General features: G+C 46.7%; 2 protein-coding genes across 3 annotated transcripts in view; one reads left to right on the top strand and one right to left on the bottom strand.

Annotated features, from left to right (window-relative positions):
• Positions 1 to 19,549, bottom strand: WDR3 (WD repeat domain 3). Its single transcript, XM_064722960.1, has 26 exons — positions 19,214 to 19,549; positions 17,675 to 17,884; positions 17,243 to 17,361; positions 16,234 to 16,312; positions 15,805 to 15,900; positions 14,568 to 14,681; positions 13,554 to 13,655; positions 13,338 to 13,435; positions 12,272 to 12,367; positions 11,702 to 11,932; positions 10,861 to 10,954; positions 10,440 to 10,541; positions 9,684 to 9,769; positions 9,138 to 9,273; positions 8,376 to 8,432; positions 7,592 to 7,692; positions 7,336 to 7,447; positions 7,087 to 7,221; positions 5,755 to 5,805; positions 5,482 to 5,547; positions 4,594 to 4,686; positions 4,009 to 4,056; positions 2,526 to 2,569; positions 1,926 to 2,054; positions 1,338 to 1,431; positions 1 to 716 (listed from the first exon to the last, which is right to left on the bottom strand). Exons 1-26 carry the CDS (start codon positions 19,382 to 19,384, stop codon positions 561 to 563), a joined length of 2,820 nt encoding a protein of 939 aa, XP_064579030.1. The 5' UTR covers positions 19,385 to 19,549; the 3' UTR covers positions 1 to 560.
• GDAP2 (ganglioside induced differentiation associated protein 2) overlaps positions 19,521 to 22,372 on the top strand; it is a 24,092-nt gene continuing 21,240 nt past the window's right edge. The window contains exons 1-3 of one of the 2 annotated variants that reach the window (XM_064722979.1): positions 19,548 to 19,648; positions 20,087 to 20,153; positions 21,098 to 21,344. In XM_064722979.1, the coding sequence (XP_064579049.1) occupies positions 21,169 to 21,344 (176 nt within the window). In that variant the 5' untranslated portion in view covers positions 19,548 to 19,648; positions 20,087 to 20,153; positions 21,098 to 21,168. Of the gene's footprint in view, positions 19,649 to 20,086; positions 20,154 to 21,097; positions 21,345 to 22,372 lie in introns of both variants that reach the window. The other variant, XM_064722969.1, reaches the window with a different exon arrangement.

Raw genomic sequence — 22,372 nt, 5'->3', positions numbered from 1 at the left:
AAATTGTCTCACAAAGCAAATATAAATATGCCTTTAATAGAATGCAGCCATGTTTGTCCCTGTCCCACTAAAGAGTGAGTAGCAGTACCTCAAGTCCTCACACTTCAGCAGAAACCACAGAGCTTTTCCCACAGGCCACAAGCCACCAGCAGGTGTCAGTGACAAGTCTTGCCAAAGACTCTTAATCCTGGATAAAGGCATGGTCTCATCAGCAGTCCTGTGCTGGATTTCATCGAATCAACACTGCCAGAATGAGCTGATCCCAGAATAAATCAACTCCATTTCTAATAGGCATTCCACTAGAGGAAGAACACATGCCTTTGACAGCTGCCTCAGAAAGAGTCCAAAGGCATCCATCTGCAGCAGACTGGAGACAGTCCATCTCACAGACAACCATTCTGAGTTGGGTTTACATGCTGGGTTACACCACGTGTGGAGGGGACAGACTTTGTCCCAGCCAGGGGACATCATCACAGATGTTCAGCCACAAGAACACTTCCATGGTCAGCAGTGAGGTTACATGAGTCCATCCAGGTGCTCCAGGTCTTGGGCAGCAAATGCTAGAGCATTGCAAGAACCATCTTTTCTTTCTTCTTCCTTTTTCTTTTCTTCTCCTCAAAACGTTCAGTAGCATCAGCAAAAAATGTCACCTCCTCCTTGGCCTCAATCTCCCTCTTCAGGAACTGGAGCCCTGCCATGTTGAATCCCAGCACATCCTGCAGAGACAGACCAGCGCCACACTGTGAGGCACATCCCAAGCTAGCTAGGGTGCAGAGAGTCCTGCACTGGCCACCCTCTACTAAGAGATTATGAAAAGAAGATAATCCACAGATTTAAAGAAAGCAACATTAGTTTAAATGTGAACTTCATCTGACCAGGAGAGCAGCCGGTTCTGCACTCAGTTCCCCACAGTCCTCTCTTAAAAGCACCCATAATCCACCACATTTTCTGAAGACAAGTTGCTGGCAGGTTCTGAAGCTTCCTCTAGGAAAATGCAGAGTCTGCATTGAGGCAGCAGCCCACAGAAAAGCCCAAGAGAAGCAGGGAGTTACTTTACCTCCCACATATTTAGAAACTAGTGAGCCAAGATCCAAGCACATGTATCAGGAAACCAAGTGCAAATGAGGCAGGGAGCACAAGTATAAGCTCACCACTGGACTACTCTCACATGAGGAGGAACATAAGAAAAAGGCAGCCTATTTGCAAAAGAGGATGGTTTAAATGAGCTCAGATCCCCAAACAACTTCCCCACTGGACACCACAGACAACTCATGCTCACAAACATTGGCTCATCCCATTATTCTACATCCTGGAAAAAGGGAGGGTGCAACACTCACCCGGGCCTCACTGACTCTGGAGATGGTGGTTTTCTTCAGATTTTCTATCACTGCCACCAGCATCTGGTTGCTTGTGATCTGCCCAAAATGTATCCTGGGAACAAAGCAGACAGTGTATTGCAGCACTGTTATTAGAAACATCACAAAGGCCCTCTCCTGAGCCTCTGTATGTTCTGGACATACAGGGTTTTTTTAATCAATCTTCCCCAGACACTGGACATGGACAGGCATGGACAAATTCATCTGGAAAAGCTGTTTTCTCAAGTTTAACAGTGGTTCAGGGGGGAGGTCTTTCTGAGAACACAGGCTCTAGAGTGACTCTGTGCCACCAAAAGTGCCTCATCAGGCTTCATGTGGGGTCTTCTCATCCCAGTGAGAACTGGGCCACCAGGACCGGCATCCCCATCCAGGCATGTCAGCACTCTGCACCCAAGCAGTTCATTCCCACACACCATTCACTGTGGGCTGCAGAGATTCCTTATCTCCTGCACAGACCAGGTGTTTATTCCCAAGGATGCTTCCCAAGAGTTTCAGGCCCAGAGACTCAGAAGAAAGCCCAAATACAGTCTGGGCAGATAAAGGACTCACTTGAGCAGGAAGAGGAGAGCTCGGCACAGAAGCTCAACATCTGAGCCCTGCTGAATATATTCATTGAAAAGTCTGAGCAGGTCAGGGACATAGGAGAAAGGCAGCACCAGGAGAGACTCTTCCAGCTCACTGAGGGAAAAAGCAAAGGGACACGAGCATTAGTCTCAGCCAGTACACTGCCACAGATGAGCAGGAAACACACCCACATAGGTGGGTTTTGGTACTCAGCTAGGCTAAGCATTTCTCACAGCTGCTCCATGAGTGCCCACATCTGCACCAGATGTCCTGCATCTGCACAGCCCAGGCATCTTGTGGCACAGGGAGCAGACACACAGCCTTCCCTCCTCAGCATCCCCAAACTGCTCCCCACATACAAGCACAGCTCCAAGCAGCCAACCCACATCCAGAAGCTTCAGCCCACACTTCCCGTTCCCCAGTTCCATGCATGTTCCAAAAGAGGCTGCTGGAAACAGTCGACTCCAGACTCTCTAGCACTGCCCATTCCTTGCATGAGACCACTCAAGGAGCCCAGCCAGTCCTGGCCTAGAAACCCAACACTGAGTCACAAATGTGTTCAGCAATGAAGCTCCTGGGACACACCTCGACTTGACCTTCTTGAAAACTTCCAGCACATAGGCAGAAGGCTGCAACAGAGAAAAGACAACAGCCCTGCTTAATAAGAAACATTCCAGGACCAACATGCCCTAAAGTCCACTTCACACAGTTAAAAACACACCATCTCATGTTGTGAGACAGACACATCAAGCTGAATACAACACAGAGGAAACCCTTTCAGCTTCAATCAGCTGCCACTCTAAGAAGTTCTCCCTCAGCTTTCTCAGGACACTCTACACTGGTGAAGAATATTGTGAAAAATCTAATTTATATTTCATCAGCTAAGTCATCTCAATTTATGTCAATGAATCTTGTACAAATTGGAAAAAAGCTTGTTAAAACAAATTGTATATAAAAACTTCATACAAACTCATCTCCCAGACTTAATTCCTACTACTCCTGTTTATCTGCTGGAAGCGTTTGGCAGATGGGAAAAGATTTCCAGAGCAGAGCTGGGAATTGGGAAAGAAAAGTGCCTCTAACTACTAAATCATAGGATTTCATTCCCTTCTGTTAAGTCTATCCAACTTATAATTAAATAGACCTATAATCATGGAGGAAGGGACAGAAGGGCTCTTGCAAGATGGTTACAGGTAATTAGAAGGAAGACAAAGGCTGTTGCACCTGGCACTGACATTCAGCTCTGAGCAATCTGGTCTAGTGGGAGGTGTCCCTGCCCAGAGCAGAGAGGTTGGAACCAGATGATCTTGAAGGTCCCATCCAACCCAAACCACTGTATGATTGCATGAAAAGGGGAGAGAGAAAAAACAAGAATCTTCCTAAAGGTACTTCAAAAACAGTTTGGGAGTGCACATTGGAATAAGCCAGAAAAACAAAAACTAATCTACTCAAAGTAGTGGATTTTTACTTATCAATTAAATCCATGCATTCCTGTCTGTGTATTTTGTAATATGTCAAAAATCCACAGAATTTCGTGAAAACTGTTGAGTAGTAAAATGACATGAATGAATAAGGGCACCAGCTCTATCCTGCATTACCCAGGCATTCAACTTCCATTCAGAATTTTCTCAATGTCAACTCAGCAGGAATAGAAACAGAAACAGTAATTGTAGCAACACCACATAAATAAACCTGGGAAAGGTTTGAACTAGCTTTCCTGTATCTTGGAGGAGACTGTAAAGCCCTGGCTCATGACAAGGAACATCATAAAGTCATGGGTTTACAGGGTTGTTTACAACATTAGGGTTGTTTAACCTTGACAGGGTTAAACCTTTGTAATACACATGCATGATACTAAAAAATAACAAAAAAATTCCAAACAAACAAACAAAAACCCAAAAAAATCAACATGAAAACCCTAAATTATGTTCACTTTGCACAAGCAACAAAAGCTGAACTAAGCAGTCCTGCCCCACAGCAACCCAGCATATTGGTTCAGCCAGCAAATCAAGCAGCCCCACTCCAGCTGAGAATGGAGCACAGCCTGTGGCCTGGGCATTCCACTTACTGTAATATTTCCATAGGCACGGAGAATGGGATTGACAGGGAAGGGAACCTGGAGACACAGAATGGGTTAGAATGAGGCAGGTGTGTAAATATAAATGCATATTCAGAGCAAACTTTTACCCACAGTAGAAGAGAGCTTTTACTGAGTGTCTTCCTGCAATTCCCACACCTTCACCCTCCCCAAAATGTTTCTGAAGGCCTCATGTGAAGCCATCAGACATATATGACTAACATGGATGAATTTCCTTCCACTTCTTGTCACTTTTCCCATTTCTATGACAGCCCCTTATTCAGCAAGGAGTGTTGAGATGAAGGTAAAGTTGAGGCTTGAGGATGAACCTGCAGCAGCACACTCTCCAGGGACAAAACTTATGTTTTAGACTGCTATGACTTTAGGCATAAAGATCACTGGAGAGAACCCCTAATTATGCCCCAGAGCATGGTGCCATTTAGTTCTCCAAAAGATTTGAGCAAATGTCTGTTGTTTTCAGCTGTCCTCACTTTATCTGCATGCTAAGCCTTTCCACCTGAGCTGGAAGGATACACCCAACACACCCTGGGATTTTTACATCCCTCAGTCTTTTACCTCTTTTCCTGCAGCTTTGCATATGGCATTGTGCTCCTTTAGTTTTGCAGTCTCTTCTCTGTACAGCTCAATAGCTTCCATGATCCTCTCAGCCTGTGCAGCACAAGAACAGCACATCAGTGACACCAGACAAGCCAGGACAAAGCTCAGCTGGACAAATGGAGGTGGGAGCAGAGGTGCTGACACAGAGCACCACATGGCATCCCCTGCTAACCTCTACTCCAGACTGCACCATTGCCCTGAACACACAAGTCATGTCCTGAAGATGTCACACTCCATCCACATTCCCCCAGTGCCCTGGGTGCTCTCTGCTGCAGCTTCAGGTGCTGCTTTGACCATCACCCCAAGCAGTGTCCCTTTGGGGCACAAGCCAGGGTCAGGCCATTTTGACTATTCAGATGAAGGATTTCCTCTGAAAATCACCAAACCATTGAAATCTGCAGCCATGGAATTACCCACCCCACACCTTCCCAGTAGATCTCCCACATCAAGCACCACAATAGATTTCCTCCTTCCACAGAACCCCACTGGACTGCACAGCCCTTCAGGGAGAGCCCTAATGCCTTGAGAACATCCCAGCTGCCTTTTGCTCCTTTGGGATGCTCCAGAGGGCAAGGGCAGCTCTGTCTGTCCCACACGTGACAAGGAGCTGCAGGAACCCCACACCTCATTCCTCTCAGGATGAAAGAATTCCTGGTATGTGACTCTCCGGAGTCAAAACCCTCCCTGCTGGCTTCTGGGCAGGACAGCATGCCTGTGCATGCAAGAGCAACCTGCCCCTATGTGACAGCACAGGTTACTCTCCAAACTGATGCTATGACCCCATGAGAGACCCCTTGAGGGACTGGCAAGGCACAAAGCCACGCTGGCAGAGCTGCAGCACCTTACCGCTTTGATGGTTTCAATGGTCTTCTTTCCTGCCAGCCCTGTCTCTCCTTGCCTCTCTCCAGCCACCTGCAAAATACAAAATACAGAGCTGCACTTCCATCCTTCCACAGCACCACACAGCAGCCACAGCTTCAGCACTCCCTTCCCCCCTGCACTGCCTCAAAGCAAGAAAAGGTTCCTTTCTCCCTGATACCTCTTCCATGCCTCTTACAGAAACAGTTTTTCCAGAGTTTGTACAATCAGACTGACACACATTCAGATCGTGCAACTCACCACAGGCTGCTCTTCCTTTGCCACACTCTCTTCATATTCAGCTTCTCGTTGCTACAGAGGATGAGAACACAACATATTACAGCAGTGAGTAAGGCAAGGGTGCAAGTCCCTTCCAGACTATTTGAGCAAGACAACCTGGAGGGCTTCATGCAGCCCATTGCAAAACCAGGACCAATCAGCAGAGTCCAACAATGCCAGTGGCAAAATGTCCATTTGTCCCTGGTCCCAACCCCACACTGAACTCCAGAATCTCCCACAGAGAAAGAAATCCAGGTCTCTGCTCTGGGTGCAGGAACAGCCCTTCAGGATCCCACCAAGCTGAGACAGACACCACAGTTCAGCACCACACCTTTCACCAGCCACAAAACACAGAGGGAACAAATCTAGAGAAGTCCCAGGGTTGTCCTGGGCTGCAGAAGGAAAGAGTCTCTGGTCTGCCACCTCTCACATGAAAGGGCACCAACTATGTTATGCATACTTCACTACTCATGGGTTCATGCCTACCTTGCTATTCAAACTTGACCCAAAACACACTTTTCTGGAATCTGGAAAAGAGCTGTCTCTGTCTCTCCTTTTACCAAATACAGGACATCAAGGTACAGCATCTAGGTCAGCTCTTGTTTGTTAAAAAAACCCAAATATCTATTGCAGGTTTCTCATCCATTCCTGCTTCTGCATTTCTGCCTCCTCCTCCCTCATTGTGGTTTAAGAACTGCATTAGAAAGGAGTGACAGAAACAGGCTTCTCTGAGGGATCCAGCAAAAAGATAGAGTTACAAATTGTTCCCAGGGAACCTCTGATTGGATACATGAAACAAACACATCCCAACCCTAGCGGTGGCCAACCCTAGTGGTGGCTCAATACTGGAACAGGTGCTCAGACAGAATGGAAAATCTATTTCCTTGGAGATGTCAGTGTATGAAGGCAAGTCTCTAAGCAGTCTGGTATAGCATTAAGATCATCCTGCAGTGAGCAAAGGGTTGGATGAGAGACCTCCAGACTTTCCCTCCTACTGAAGTCTTTCTGAATTTATGATTCCTCCCAAAACATGCTCAAATGATATAGAAGGAGCTTCTTCCAGCATCCCTGAGCTCTGGCACCAGCTACTGAGACAGGAGGAACCTCTCACAGCTGGAAAAGGGACAAACTGCATTTAACAGGAGCCGTGCTCTTCATCCCTCCCCATCAGCCACCTGCTGAACTGCCTCCCAAACACACTCATGCTGAAAGGCACACAAGAGAATGTCAAAGACTGTAAGCAACGGACATGCTGAAGACCAAGGAAAAAAAAGGTCTGGAAGTTGGTTTTGGTAGGAAAGATGCAACTCTCACCATCTCTCTCTCCTCTTCCAGAATCAGTGGCTCCCTTGTCCTTTCCCAGAGGCGCAGGGACTTGTCATGGGATGCTGACACCACATAGTCTCCATTGGGACTGAGTGCCAAACACCAAACCTCCTGGTGATGCCCCTGCACAGAGGACAGAAGAGCTATGACATCAACATCACCCAACTTACACCCTTGAGGAAAATTCTGCTCATGCAGGGATAATGCTTCCTTTCAACAGACTCCAAAACTTCCTACCTCCAGTGTCTGGATATGCTCAAATTTATCTGCATCCCACTGCTTAATCTTGTTGTCCTTTCCAGCTGTGAAGAAGAGATGGGATTTGGGCACAAACTGCAGATACATCACACTGGAAGAGAAAAAGGCTCAAATTTACCCACTTGGGGAACACTGCAGAACTCCCCCTGTCTATGCTGGATAAAAAGATTATTGCTGGATCACAACTCCTTGGAGACAAGTCCACAGTCCAAAGATGTTGTAGGATTTGACTAACCTGTCATCATGGGCAAAGAGAGAACGGTGACAGTCCCCAAAATCCAAGCCCCAAATCTTCACATTCCTGTCAGCAGAGCCAGTTGCAATTAGAGTCCCATCCTAGAGAGCAACAAAGAGACAGGGGGATGTGGGGAGCTGGCTGGCAGCCCCACGAGGAACTGCTGCTGCCCCAGTGACTCTGCACTAAGTAGGCAGACATCTGACCCCTGAAATGTGGCCCCCTGATCCCTCCACCTCCTTCCCAGTGGCCCCTGCTCTGGCACTGGCACAGCACACTGACAGCACTGTGGCCCCCCTGTGACCCTCTGCAGCATTTGGCTATATCCTGACATTCTTCTTGGCTTCCAATGAGCCTCATTCCAAAGACACCTCAGAGCAAGATGCAGCCCAAGAATGAACAGGCACAAAGAGGCTGCTTCCTCTCAGCACCTGCCCTCTGCTCCCACTCACAATTCAGGCTCCCCTCACACAGCAACTTCAGCAGAAAGCAGGCTGTACCAGTTACAATGAGTGCAAGGGACTCTCACAGCATTTTGATTTCCACTCACTCACAAAATGCCCCAGGGTCAGTTCTGTCATGACCCCAACTCTGACACCCCTTCCAGTGAGCACAGGACTGCAGAATAAGAAGGGGCTTGCTGAGTCCCACCCAGAAACTGCTAAGTCAGGAGTGAGGAGGTGATAAGAAAGCTTTATCCTAGAAGCCTTGATGCCAGCAGAGGCTGGCATATCACCATCCATATTACCACAGTCCCAAGTTGCACAGCCCTAATGATACTTACATAGCAGATGTCCATACACAGCACTGGCAGCTTGTGTCCATACAGAGAAAGGAAAAACTGAAGCAGAAGAAAGATGACTCAGTTAGACATGCTGGGTAGAGAGGCGTGCAAATCTCAAGCTCCAGGCTACTTCTGCTCTGCCTCAGGAGCTGTTTTTCTAGCACTGCTCCACTTTCCTTCTTGCCCTGAACACTGTTAGCAGCAGGGTCATGAGGCTAGAACTGAGAAGGTGGAAGCAGCCAAGCAAGCTGAACTAGCTCTGTTTCCCTCCAGCTAACTCTGGTGCCAATCACCAGTGTCAATGGAGTTCATTTCTGTTTCTCTGCACATAACTGCCAGCACCAACCTGTCCTGTGTCACTCCATAACATTCACATGTTAATACACAGCTCACAAATCCACCACACACTGCTCACAAGAAAGGTTCTCCTCCCACAGGCTTTGCCTCTGCCATGCCCTATTTAACACCACATGAGGCACATTCATCCCCCACCTTCACAGTGCCTGACAGATCTGGAGTACCACCACATCTGCAGGGTTTAGAATGAACCTTGCCACCCGCAGGCTCAGAACACTTTTCAAATAAAAAATGGATCTCCCAGTTCCCACAGTGGAACAACCATGGTTCTGTCAGGCTTGCCAGCAAACAGGCCCCTGAAGGAGAATGCATGTCCCACATAAAACAAACACTTTTCCTTTGTATTCCTGCAGGTTACAGTTACATCCCTTCCTGCACAGCCTCACACCCTGTTTGGTCAGGCACCTTAAGCGTGTCAACGTAGAAAACCTTGACGGTGCAGTCCAGCAGGGAGACAGCCAGCAGCTTCTGGTTGGGGCTGTAGCGCACACAGAGGACGTCCTCATCCAGCTGCAACACCCGCACGTGCTTCATGGAGAGCCTGGCAGCAAGAGGGAAAAACAACTGGTAACCCAAGCAAACAAACCAGGAAGAGAAATGGATACAAGTCCCACACTGCACCCTGGGAATGGAAGTGAATTCTACCATGCAGCACATCATTCCTCACTATGACAGGACTGGAAATAAGCAGGCTCTGGTGGCAGATGAACTTCAGTGCTACATCTGCAGTAATGATCTGCAGGCCCTGATTAGACACTAAACTCACACACACAAAGAGGGATCAGAATGAGGCAAGTGACCTCCTCCAGCTAAGCTCAGGTCTCCACAAAACTGCACTGAGCCCACACTCTCCTCCATGTGCTCCACACTGATGTCATGGGCAGTTCTTGCAGTGCACAGCAGAAGCCAAAGCACCCATCATCAACAATGGCACAAGGTTTATCTTCTCACCTTTTCTGAACACTGCTCTCATCCTTCACAAGCTCAAACTCCCAGAACTTGACACATTTATCAGCACCTCCTGTCACAAAGCCATGCTGTAGGGGAAAACAAGAAAGTTGCTGTGAAACTAGTTCCTATCACCCAGAGAAAGCCTACACCAAGGAACTGCCAACACAGAGGAGGTTTTGAAACGCCCCACATCCCTACACCATTAATGATTAAGTGGACACCACCAAGAGCATTTGCTCTGGTTAGAGCACACAATGCCTGAGCAACAAAAACAATTTCAAAAACTCTAGCTTATTTTGGAGGTCTAAGACAAAGACCCTAAATGTAAAACAAAACCTGTATTGAAACTTTGGGATGGAAAGCAGTCATCTCAGCTGCAGGTAACAATATGCTTTTGATTTGTGACCAGCTTGAGACTCTTACTGCTACTGGATAACACACACCTGACCACCACCCTACAACAGAGCCTTCTAAAGGAACAGCAGTTCAACATTTTACATTTAGAAGGAGGGTAAAATCCATCCCATATGTTTTCATCTGTAGGGTGGATGAATTTTGGGCAGATTATTTCTTGCTATGGTTTTGATTCCACTAGAAAGTTATTAGACACTATCAGCTGCATCTTCCAAGATGAGGGGTTCCATGTTTCCATGGAACAAAGCATGCAGTGCAAAACGAATTCCATGGTGCAAACACAGCACTATAGAAAAGAGTTACATGAAAAGATGTGTAGATGATACTTTTAAGGGTGATTACCTGGTCTGGTGAAAGAGCAATAGACCACACTGCCCCGTCGTGAGCATCAAGTGTCTCTATGAGACTGCCAGAAGCCAGGTCATACAGCTGCAGCTTCCCTGTCTGGGGAGAAAGACATCACAGAAAAGAATCAGCCTCTGCTCACAACTCATGACAGCTCCTGGCAGAAGAGCTCCCTGCCACCCATGCCCCCAGCAGCCAGCTTCATTAGGTGGCTGTTACACACTGATCTCCATCACAGCCTTCCCAAAGCTCTACTCTGCTTCCCACCTCAAGCCACAGGAGTTCTGTAACGATTCTGGGAACAGAGCAGTGCTCCAGATCAGGACAGGCAATGCATTTTCTGTGAGGCTGCCTTAGTGACACTTTCCTAAAACATTCCCAGCCCTGGGCAGTGTGGAGTCAGAGAACCACTCCTTACCTTGGTCCCAAGGATGACCTGGCGATCCCCGGGGACAAAGAGCGAGCAGAGCGCGTACTCACACTCCATCGTCCGGATGCACTGCAAGGTCGACCTGTGGACAGAGAGAGAGCCCAAAATCCCTTATTACCCACAGAATCTGGCCTGCTCAGAGAGACACGCTCCAGTGTGGCCTCTACCCACAGCTGTCTTTCAGTTGGGGTCAGAAGATAAGCCATCACCATCTTATTGACCCAAACACTACCCAGCCTACTGCCAACAATGTTTTCCATAGAAACATGTCACTGTGTTGTCCACCATCATGACCTATTGCTGCTGTGAACAAGAACAGAGCTCCTCATTTTAAACAGCATTTCAGGAAGAGATGGAGTATAAGATAGTGTACTCAGAGGAAACTGAGCTTGAAATCAACACCACCCAAGAAACACTGGGACAGCACTCTACATCAACACAACACACTAGATCAACCCAATAGCCTACTTAGTCTAATACAAGATCCTTCAGATAAGATGTCAAGAAACCCACACGCTCCCTAAAGAACAGGCTTATTTAGGGTAACAGTTAATACCTCTTATTAAAAATGAAAAAACAGAAAAACCCATAGCAAAGTAGTCTATACCCAACTGCTATGTAGGACCTTTATGTTTAGACCTTCTGTTGAAATTTAAGATCTATCGTTTCTCAGTTTCCTTAATAAGAAAAAAAGAAAAATAATTTTCTGTTTTCTTCCTTTACTTCATTTGCTGCTTTATCTATTTCCACTGTCCCCTCTTTCTTATCACTGCCTTTCTTAACACAGCATGCCTCCATTCTGGGAGACTGACACAACCACACCGCGTACCTGTTCCAAATCTTCACGGACTCTGCAGCTGCTGAGAGAATGGCAATGTTGTCAGAGCTGAAAGCCAACGTCCTGACATCACTGCGGTGGCCTCCAATGGTTATCCTGGACACACGGACAGCCTGGGGCACTTGTGCTGACAGGTCCAGGTTGTACAATTCAATGACATTGTTCTGGAGCAGCAGTACCATCTTCAGCTCTCCTTTTGGAGAGAGAATCAAGTCAAATGACCTGTTTGATTAGATAAAATCAGAGCTGTACAGAGGGGCAATATGACCTGTTTGATTAGATTAAATCAGAGCTGTACACAGGGGTAATAAGACAAAGTGTTGCAGGGATCAATTATCAAGAGCAACTGAGACAGAGGAATATGGACAGAGCACATCCAACAAGCAAGTGCACACTGAGTGGTGTGAATGGACTGGAAATCATGGCAGGCTCTCCAGCTCCAAGCTCAACATAGGTTGAGGAGGAAACTTCTTCCTCCTCAGCCTGCACTGAACCATGCAGAATTCTCTCCAGGTAGCTGCATAACCACTCATCAGACTCTACAAAAGCCTTTCCACTCACTTGATTTTAGAAGAAGCTTTGACACTAGTGACCCGCTGAATCTCTTCCTGCAGGCTCAGCTCCACACTCCTTTCAGGCTCCTCTTCAGAGCTCTGTCTGGAAATGACAGATAACAGAGGAGAGTCAAATGACCCAGCACAGCCAACACAAATTAACATAGCAACACAGAAAACATAAGGAAACCACTTAGCCTGCAGAAAACCACTTAGCCTGAAAATACAATACTATGAGCCCTAGGAGTCCCTCTTATCCAGCAGTGCTAACCACATTTAAGAACAGGGACAGTGAAGGGTGGACAGTGAAGTTCATACCAGTATGCAGACTACTAAAGACACAAACTGTCCGAAAAAAAACCTCCTCCTCTGGAGCCAAAACAGAAGGCACATTACAAAGACAGATACAGAACAGGGAGCAGAAGCTGTATTTGAGAGCAAGACCAGTTTCTGCTCATCTCCTATCACTCACCAAAAGCTCTCAGCCATTGCCAAAATGCATTTGCAGATTTGCAGATGCCCAGATTTGCACAGATGCCCTGTGCTTTAGTTTCTACTCTGGAGCCAGACCTCTCCCTAAGGGCTGTTCTGAGGCACCTGTTAAGTGCCAGGATACACAGAGACACTTAACACAAAGTAACCATTAAGAAAACTGTCACCTGTATCTCTGCCTGCTGTAAAACAGGAAATGAAGTATCAGATTCTCTGTGACTTCTCAGATGGAGCTCTCATTCCTGCATTGCCTACCAAGACCTTACTTTGATGCAGTATAAAAACCAATGTCAGGTAGAGCTGAGCAGCTCTGAAAAACCCATTTTATATCCATTTCTTTGCACACTTTAGCTTCCTTTTTTCAGAGGGAAGATTCAGAAAGAAAGGTATTTCCTTAGTCTCTGGGAACAGGGATGCTCAGACAAGCACAAGAATGCACAGAAAGATCAACCCCAAAATACAACAAGTAGCGCAAAGAGAATGGCCAGAAGCTTGGAGCTTTCAACCACTGTGTAATGCTACACAATGAAGAGTTTTTCTAGAGCCTTCTGGATATGGACAGCATCCAAAAAATTACTTACTTGGCTTTTTTCCTTGCTTTCTTCATTTTTTTCTCCAATTTCTTTTGGATTTCCTCTTCGGAAAGGACAGAGAACACTTCCAGAATGGCATCTGTTCCCTAGGGTCAGAGCAAACAAATTCAAAGGTATGAAAGCCCTGGCTGGCCCTTACAGAAAGTACCCAGGCTCTCTACCAGCCTCCTCCACAGCTCAGTAGCAGAGCCCCCCGTTACTCACATGGCAGGCCAAAAACTTGCCCATCCTGTCTGTGCCAAGAGTCACCACTCGGTCCCTCCCTTCCCGCATGATGGATCCCACCTTGCTGCACTTCACGATGCGCTGCAGGGAAAGAGGAACAAACTTGGCTCTGAAAGGTCAAATGATCCCAGCAAACTCAAGAAACCTAGGGGAAATGAACCTAAAGGGTCCTGGCAGAACAGCTGGTAAGGATAATAAAGGGACAAAACAAGCATTTGTGTGAGCTACAAGCTTATCTCCTGTGTTTTGTTGCATTTCAGCTGAAAATAATCATTGGCGGTCTCAGCGGAAGAATAACTTAATTTTATTGGTAAACCACATCCATTTAAGAGACAGAACAGATTTTTTTTTATGCTACAGAGGCAGCAGAGCTCAGTCAAAAGAGGCAGAGAAGGTGAGAACAGAAACTCCTAAACAGGGCATTGAAGGGGAGAGAAATCCTCTGGAGAGGAAGCTGTAAAATTAATTAACCAAGTCAGGTATCTATCACAACTACAAGCAGCCTGAGATCTGAGCAGTACTCCAGAAAGACAGATTCAGTAAAGTCTACAGCAGCAGAAAAGTGGGAATGGCTTTCTGCAATCCAATCTCATACCATATTTCATTACAGTGCAACTCTGATCTCTCAGTTTCTGAAAAGCTGAGCATCAGTACTGAACTCAGCAGCTGCAAACCAGCAAGGAACTATTTTACTTCTGGGATGTTTAATGAAAGAGATCTATTAGCACTGCTTAAATTTATACATTTGCTAGTCCTTTTCAAATAGAAAGGAAAGAAAAACTGTCAGTGGAGAACAAATTTGTGGGTGTTTTAGCACACATACTTCTCCTGATGTTTTGCAGGTAGATGAGGCAGCAACTGCTGCTGAAGAAGTTGTTATGGAACAAGAATTATGACATTTTCCCAAACAAACTAAATATGACATTAGGATACAAACCATGCAAATGGGGTTAGATACACCAGTTCCGAGACAGCACAGAAAACTGATCTTACTTCCTCAGGACGCTCATCCAGCTCTAAGGTCTCATCCTCTTCAGTGTTTTCTTCTGCTGCAGGTAAAGATGATGCTTTGCTTTTCTTGGATTCTGGTTCATCAGGATCTTTTACCTGCTCATAGAAAAAAAAAACAAAACAATAAAAAACCCAAAAGGAATACCTTAAATCTCAAGAGCTATAGTATTGTGCTTTCTGGCTCACAGTTCATTTCCCTGGAAATACAACTGATTAGCATAAACTGGAGTGTCCTACAGAATTCCTGTAGGCACCAAGCACTCTGTGTGCTCCCATGACTATCATCCACCCACAAGGCTGTCTTCCTCAGCTCTCAGTGTCCTGGATTGCCAAGCAAATTGTATTCTATTTGCCATCTGTGAGGCAGTGGCCTTCTGTTCAGTGGGCAGTTTTCCACACCCAATCCTCTCTCAGGGGAGACATCTGCTGATAATGGCTATTGATTGTTACTGCATGACTGATAAGAACTACAGCATCCCATTGTGAGATGCTCTGCCTGGAGGGGGAGCCAAGCATTCCTACCCAGATATAATCCTGAGATTCTGGAATACCAGCATGGCTTCTCCACTGGATTTCCCAGAGGAACAGCTGCCTCTTCCACTAGATCTTCAGAGGAAGACTACATCCTTTCTACAGGATCCCTGCTCCAACAGAACCACACCTGACACTCCAGGAGAGCTGCACCCACAATTCCAATGGGACTGCTACCAACACCCTGACCAAGAGAGTGTCAGGTTGTGTTCTGACTCTGCCAGTGTTGTTTTCATTTACTGCATTGTTTATTTTATCTTTTTTTTCATTTTCGTCCCTAATAAAGAACTGTTATTCTTGCTCCCATATTTTTGCCTAAAAACCCCTAATTAAAAATTTATAGCAATTCAAAGGGAGGAGGTTTACATTTTTCATTTCAGGAGAGGCTCCTGCCTTCCTTAGCAGACACCTGTCTTTCAAAACCAAGACAGTAAGTCAGAAGGCAGGAAGATCTGACACAGTGTGGAAATCTCATTCTGCAAGTGCTCACAGCTTCACTTGAAAGTGCAAAATACAGGAAACAGCAAAGCCCATCCCATGAGCACCTTGTGGATCCCTCAGATAGCAAAGACACTGCTCTGGCTGTTTCCCAGAACATCCATCAGATTTGAACATGTTCCAGTTCCTTCTCAGTTCAAAGACAAGCAGCTGGGCAGGGGAGCTGAGGGGTCACAGGGGAATGTCTTACCTCCTGGATGTAGGAGAGATCCCACACCCTCAGCTCACTGTCAGCACTCCCAGTGATCAGACGCTTCTCTTGGGACAGCAAAGCCATGCCCCAGACCTGTCCAGAGGCACAATGTCAGGAAATTACTCCCTTAACTATCATTTAAAAAGCACAGCATCTTTCAATGACCTATTTAAACAGCAACCAAACAGAGAATGGATCAAGCTGGCACCTCCTCTAGGAACCATGTGCATGGGAATTGTCACCCACTGTATCTGATGGCAGCTCTTGAAAAGTTTGGAAGTTTCTCATTTGCTCACTCCTAAAGCCTAAGAAAAGTAAAATGTATGATGGTGCCAGCTTACAACTCTTGAAAGCAAGGAAAGCCCAGAGTGAGCCCTGACATCCCAGGTCCCTCCAGCCCAACACCTCCACACATCCTCTTTTTACCTCAGCCCGGTGTCCAACCAGAGTTTTGAAGCAGTGCTGGGTGTCCAGATCCCACCATTTCACCAGTGTGTCTTTGGAACTGGAACAAAGAAGAAAAACTCAGACATAAGGAAAGACTGCAGAGCTCATCATTTTTCTAAGCGGTAGAAATACAAAAGAATTTAAAACATGTCAGAATCTATCACAGAGCAGCTGCTCAAACACTGAGATTTTTCAAGCCAAACAAAAAAGGCACAGCAATGCTGCAAAAAGGTATCTGTCAACCCACTGAAGCTGACCTGCAAATATCTGAAATTGCATTAAGAAATGGGTATCATCTACCAACAAAATACTACTTTTTCTGTCTGAAAAAAAGGCAAAAGAAAGTTGTTTCAGTTTTAAACTGGACTGATTGCATGCATTCTTCTATAAAGCTAGTAAATGGCATATTAAAAAGTAAAACATTAGTGACTGTTGTTGTCAACCAACTATCAATTGGTATCAATTATCAAATATCAATCAAAGGGATTCAGTCAACTTGCAGCTCTTTGGGTTGAATAACTTAAAATCAGCTACAAAAACCCTATCACCTTTTAATTAATTTGTGTATCTACAGCTTACAATAAAGCAATTTTTCTGTCACACTGCTGTGAGAATTACACATACAGAAGGTAAGTCTACTAAATTCTTCAAGATAAACAAAACCCCAAAAACTGTTACATACATAATGAACATGTTATCACTATCCTTTGTTACAACAATTTTAAGTTGATGGATTCACCAACAGTTTAAACCCTTTTTCAAACACCTTTTTCAGTATGGCCATATCAGTTGCTCTAAGACTTTGATTCAGGCACCAGACTTAAAAAAATACGTGGATATGACAAAATCATATTCAAAGATGCTGGTGGGTCTGAGGCATCACAAGGCAAGAAGGAAAATACAAACTGCTGTAGCACACAGGATGTCCAAATTGCAAGTACAACCATGCCTGCTTTCCTGATCAACAATTTCTCTTAGTCTGGCTCACCAAGTGACCAACAAGTTCTTCTCCTTCAAGAAAAGGACTTGAGTGATGACATCCTTGTGTCCCCTCAGCCGGTACAGGCCACTCTCATTGATGACATCCCACACGATGACTTCTGTATCCTGGAACAGAGAGAGTGTCTCCATGGGACTGGCCCTTGTCCCTGCTAAACTTCTGCCATGAGACTGATCGATGTACCATCATCCCAGCCTGGCACACTTTTGCTATTCCTGATCTCACAAGATTCTTCACTTTAACAGCTCTACCAGTGCCCTGCTCCTGCCTGCAGCCCCTGCTGCTCCCCCAGCCCCTCTCACTGCCATCCTCTGGCTATGGGCAGAGGCCACACTTAAAATACTGAACACTTCAGTGCAGGTCAGCCTTCCCCAGGGGCATCTCAGTGACAAGGTCATGCCCCAGATGTGACAGCCTCACCTTTGAGCCAGACACCAGCCTGCCACCCAGGTGGTCGTACTGCAGGGCTGTAACTGCAGCCCTGTGCCCATTGAAAGTGATCGCTGATTCCCCACTTAGGAGGTTGAAGACACGGATTGCTCCATCTTCATACCCAACAGCCAGGTGCAACCCATCTGGAGAGGGGCAGAGGCAACTGACTTGCTGCTTGAGACCCTTAAGGATAAGAACCTGCATTTTTAGGAGACAAAACATGTATAATGTTGATAAGTGACATGTCAGAGTCAGATACTTAGGAGAGAAAATATAGTCTATTCTTCTCCTGAACTTCCAACTGAGCACTTCTGCCACTTCATAAGTTCATTTTTCAACTTCCTGCACCAAATACAGTGTCATTAACCCCATTTTCCAAGGTAAACAGCAGCTAGAAGGGAAGTGATTTCTCAGGAAACCAGCACAGAATGAGCCCTGGAACTCAGAACCTGAAATTTCTGCCTCCACATATTATTAACCAGAGAGCAAGAAATATTGTTTGAGAGTAAAATTGGAAAGTTTCTTCCTGACTCCATCCTCTCTTGCCTGGCCTTTCTCAGGTATAGGACAGAGTGGCTCTTCCACAGACTGCACAAGAACTTGAGAATGATGAAAACATCTCCAGAACAACATACCAGCAGTCAGCACTCCAGAGGCTGTGAAACAAAACCAGATTTCAGTGTGTAGTGGACAGCAGTACTTGCAGTGATTTCTGAATCTCACAGCAGACAGTGTGTGGCAAAGTCCTTAAAAGTTACAGTTCCCAACCCCCCTATGGGATACAACTTTTACATGGGATGCCCAGTTCCACAGCTGAAACACAAACGCTGCGACATCCCTGATTTGTCCAAGAACATTCACACAAACAGCTAAACCAGGAGCAGCTTTCCAGTTACTGCAACACCAATTACTCTTCCACAACTGAGGTCCTGAGGCAAATCTCACAGGGATCCACAGTGAGATTCATTTTACGACCAAGTTGAGATAAAATAAATTACTCTCACAGAGCAGCAGGACCACCGCTCCCTGTAACAACTGATGGCTACAAGTCACCACCAAAACAAAACAAAAGGTGAGAGTCGCTGCATTCCAGATACCCATGACCCAAATCATCCACCGCCTCCTCTGTTCTGTGTGTGCTGGTGCTACCTGCTGGACTTCAACCAACGCAACCCTTATAAATTCCTTAATCAGAAATAACCAATTACCTTCTTGAAACTAGCAAGAATTTCTTGTAAACATCCAACATTGCAGTATATTTTGGACTACTAGGATACGATGTACACTCTTCCAGCTTGGAGAACTGGCAGACACCAGCCTTTGGGCCAGGAGGCAGCCAGAGCTAGAGACCCATTCCACAGCCTAACCTCACGCTGCGCTCACCCTTCCCAAGAGGCAGGGATGCTGTGGAGGTGGCGCTTCCCTCCAAACGCCGCACAGTAACACAAATAGCTTCGCTTAGGGGGCCTAAAAGCCCCTCACGCTACACCCCAGCCCTGCCCGGCACCGCATCACCCCGGGTCCCACCTTCTCTCCTTTCCTTGTGTCCCACACGAACACGTGCTCGCAAGCCGGCACGGCCACGTAGCGGCCCCGCTCTCCGCGCAGCGCCACGAAGGCCACGCCGGCCCTGGCGCTGGCCACCAGCCCGAAGAGCGCGGCGGGCTCGTAGCGCAGGTACTGCCGCGTCAGGCCCATGGCGGCGGCGCGGGCAGCGCGGGGAAGGAGGGCGCGGAATGGGGCAAGGAGGGCGCGGAGGAGCCGCCACACGTGCGGCGCTGCGGACCCGCCGCGCTGGAAGTGCGTCAGAGCGGGCGCGGCTGCGAGCGCGGCCCGAGCCCCGCCCGGGAAGGGAAGCGGAAGCGCGGCGGACGCGGAGCTGCCCTGGGTGATGTCGCCAGACCGGCGCCGACCGGGACCGTCTGTCCGGGCGGGGCTGGCGGCGGCTCTGTGGCTGTGCCCGTGAGTGCGCTGCGGTGCTGGGGCACAGCCCGGCCTGCGCTGGGCGGGAGCTGGGCGGGGGCGGTGGATGGCGGGCGGAGCGCGGTGCCGGAATCCCGGCTGCCTGCCGTGGGGCGGGAGAGGCAGGCTCTCCTCCCGGTACGGGCACGGCACTGCCTCCCGGGCACTGGGGCCGCGGCCCCCGCTCGCAGCGCTCTGTGCCCCGCTCCGAGCCCGACAATCCCTCGGGGCCGCCTCCGCCCTGGGAGGGCCCGGCTGCGATGGCGGGGGAGACACCCGGGAGATGTGCGCGCCCCGCTTCGCCTCCCTCTGCTGCCATAGCCAGACCCCTGGGCTGCCTGTTCGGCTGTGGGAAGATGCTGATGTAGATGAGCTCCCGGCTGGGGCCAGCGTAGCCGCGCTTACCTTCCCTTTCTCTCTCCTTGCCTTTTCTCCCAGCGGAAATTATACTTAGATGCTCTTACGGCTGCATCTGTCCTCGTGTCAGCCTTTATTAGCCCTCAATGTGAGCTTGGATACTTGCGTGTTGTGTTGTGTTGTGTTGTGTTGTTTTCCCCGGGCTAATGAATGTACTTAGTAAGTCGCGTTTCTCAATTACTCCTTGTGGGCGCGATCGTTTTTAAATTATTATCAATTACGAACCTGTAGAAGAAGTTAAATAGTGGGTGTGTATGTGGCAGGCTGAAGTTACTTACGTGGGTATGTTTGCGCTAGTTTGATTCACTAGTGCGGCTCAGTAGTCACTACGGGAATGTAGGAGCCAAAGCGTTACCTGCTGGCAGCTGAAAAGTGAGTGCTGGCACGTTTGAGCCTTCATCTCAAGTGTCATCTCAGCATCAGTCAGGTGCCAGAGATCCGTCTTAAAACTGTGCCTCAGTGCGTGGCTGTTAAGAGCTGTGTGACTAAGTCTTGTGTGCAGCAGCTCAGAATTCACTGAACTGCAAGGGCTGTATTATTCGGGGAGAGGGAGGGATTTTGTTTGTTTGTAAGGGTTGGGGTTTTGGAGGGTTAGGGGCATTGTGGTTTGGGAAGCTCTTTTTCTCTTTTTTACACAAGTATTTACCAGTATCTCTGAAAGGATAGATTATACATTCCCTGCTACAAATTTGCTTTTAATCTAGATAAAGAAATAACACTTTTCAGAAAGACTGAGTTCCTCTTCACACTTGGAAATTTGTCCTTGAAATTTCCAAAATGCAAGATCACAAGTCAGTTGGATCAATGTAGTAGAGAAGGTGTTTTCACCTTGAATTGTCGGAAGAGGTTTGTCTCACTGTGAGTATCTGCATGGCCTTATTGCATGCAGGTAACAAAAGAGGGAGTGTTTGAGTGAGAAAGCTGTTTTTCTTTTGTCTGCTGCTGTTATTGCATTGCAGTCTTGTAAAAGGTGTCTGTGGGACAATTACTGAACAGCTGGTGACCTGGTTTGATTTTTTTTTTTCTTTAAAGCACCTGGAAGACTCCAGTGAAAATTGGAGTGTGACAAGTTAGCAGAGGAAGGGAGTTGCTGTTTCCATTCCATGGATCCTTTGGGTGCTCCTTCCCAGTTTGTGGATGTTGATAGTCTGCCAGGCTGGAGTGATGCCTATGAGGCCAAGGAGCTGGATTGTCACCAAAGTTCTGTTGAAAAAGCTCAAGTTGATGTTAGATCACCTTTTCCATACAGGAAAGACATCAATGAAAAAATAATCTTGTGGTAAGTTTGATGTGGCTCTCGTGTGTCAGTCATCACTTCTCCATTTACTGCAGGATCCATATCTTCATGTAATGATCACTGCTGTAGAATAAAACTTCTGAATCCTCTTTTCTTGAATCAAACATTACAGATCTGAGAATAACACAATATTTTTGTTCACAGTAACTTTTAAAGTGTGGGATTTTGCTCCACCATAGGTTGTGCTCATAGGCAGTCCTTGATGCAGCAGACTGGAGCTGTACTTCCTACTGTGATACTGTGTGCTTAGTATCAAAATCTAGTTGAGCACTTGGATATGAGGTTTTTATTTAAAAAAAATATGTTTGCTGTTTAGTACCTTTTTTTCTGTATTTGCTAGTGTTATTCTGATTTCACATTTCTGTTTTAAATTGGTATTTCTTTCTTTGCTGTGATTCTCATGGCTTTCTTTTGGCTCTTCCTACCCCTTCTTCCTCCATTCTGTGTTTTGTCTCCGTGCCTTTCTTCCAAAATCTATTGATAAAGTAAGTACAGTATGCTGTACTTACTCCACCAGTGTTTCTTTCCTGTAACTCAGATACTTGAGGCTTCTCTTTAGATAAATAACTCTTAACTTAATCAGTGTGAAGGGAGAAGGATTTCTCAGGGACGCAGATTCAGGGACCAGCCTGAACCTCTCTCTGGTTAATATATGCAGGAAATGGGACTCTTCAAGCATTTCCTGATCTCAATTAAATAAAGAGAGGAGTAAAACAGAGTAAAGAAAGAGAGGAGTAAAAGGTTAAACATCTCTTATGGCTTAGGCAAATGTGTGCAATTTCAACTGTTAGTTTAGTTGCTCCCTGTGCGTGGGAATCTTTATTTCCCTTCCTACGCTCTTTGATCCCAAAATCCCGGATGGCTGCTGCTGTGACAAAAAGCAGGTCAAAGTTCTGCTACTCCATTGTCTCTTATGCATCTGTGACTTGTTTATCTTCTGCATGTCTGATCTTTGGACAGCAGAATGAACATGATGAACTTGAGGGCTCACAATTTGGGAGCAAAAAGAA

This window comes from Zonotrichia leucophrys, chromosome 1 (genome assembly GCF_028769735.1).
Source record: "Zonotrichia leucophrys gambelii isolate GWCS_2022_RI chromosome 1, RI_Zleu_2.0, whole genome shotgun sequence".
NCBI lineage: Eukaryota > Metazoa > Chordata > Aves > Passeriformes > Passerellidae > Zonotrichia > Zonotrichia leucophrys.
The sequence above is the reverse complement of the archived record's forward strand: the minus strand, read 5'-3'. Positions and strand labels throughout refer to the sequence as shown.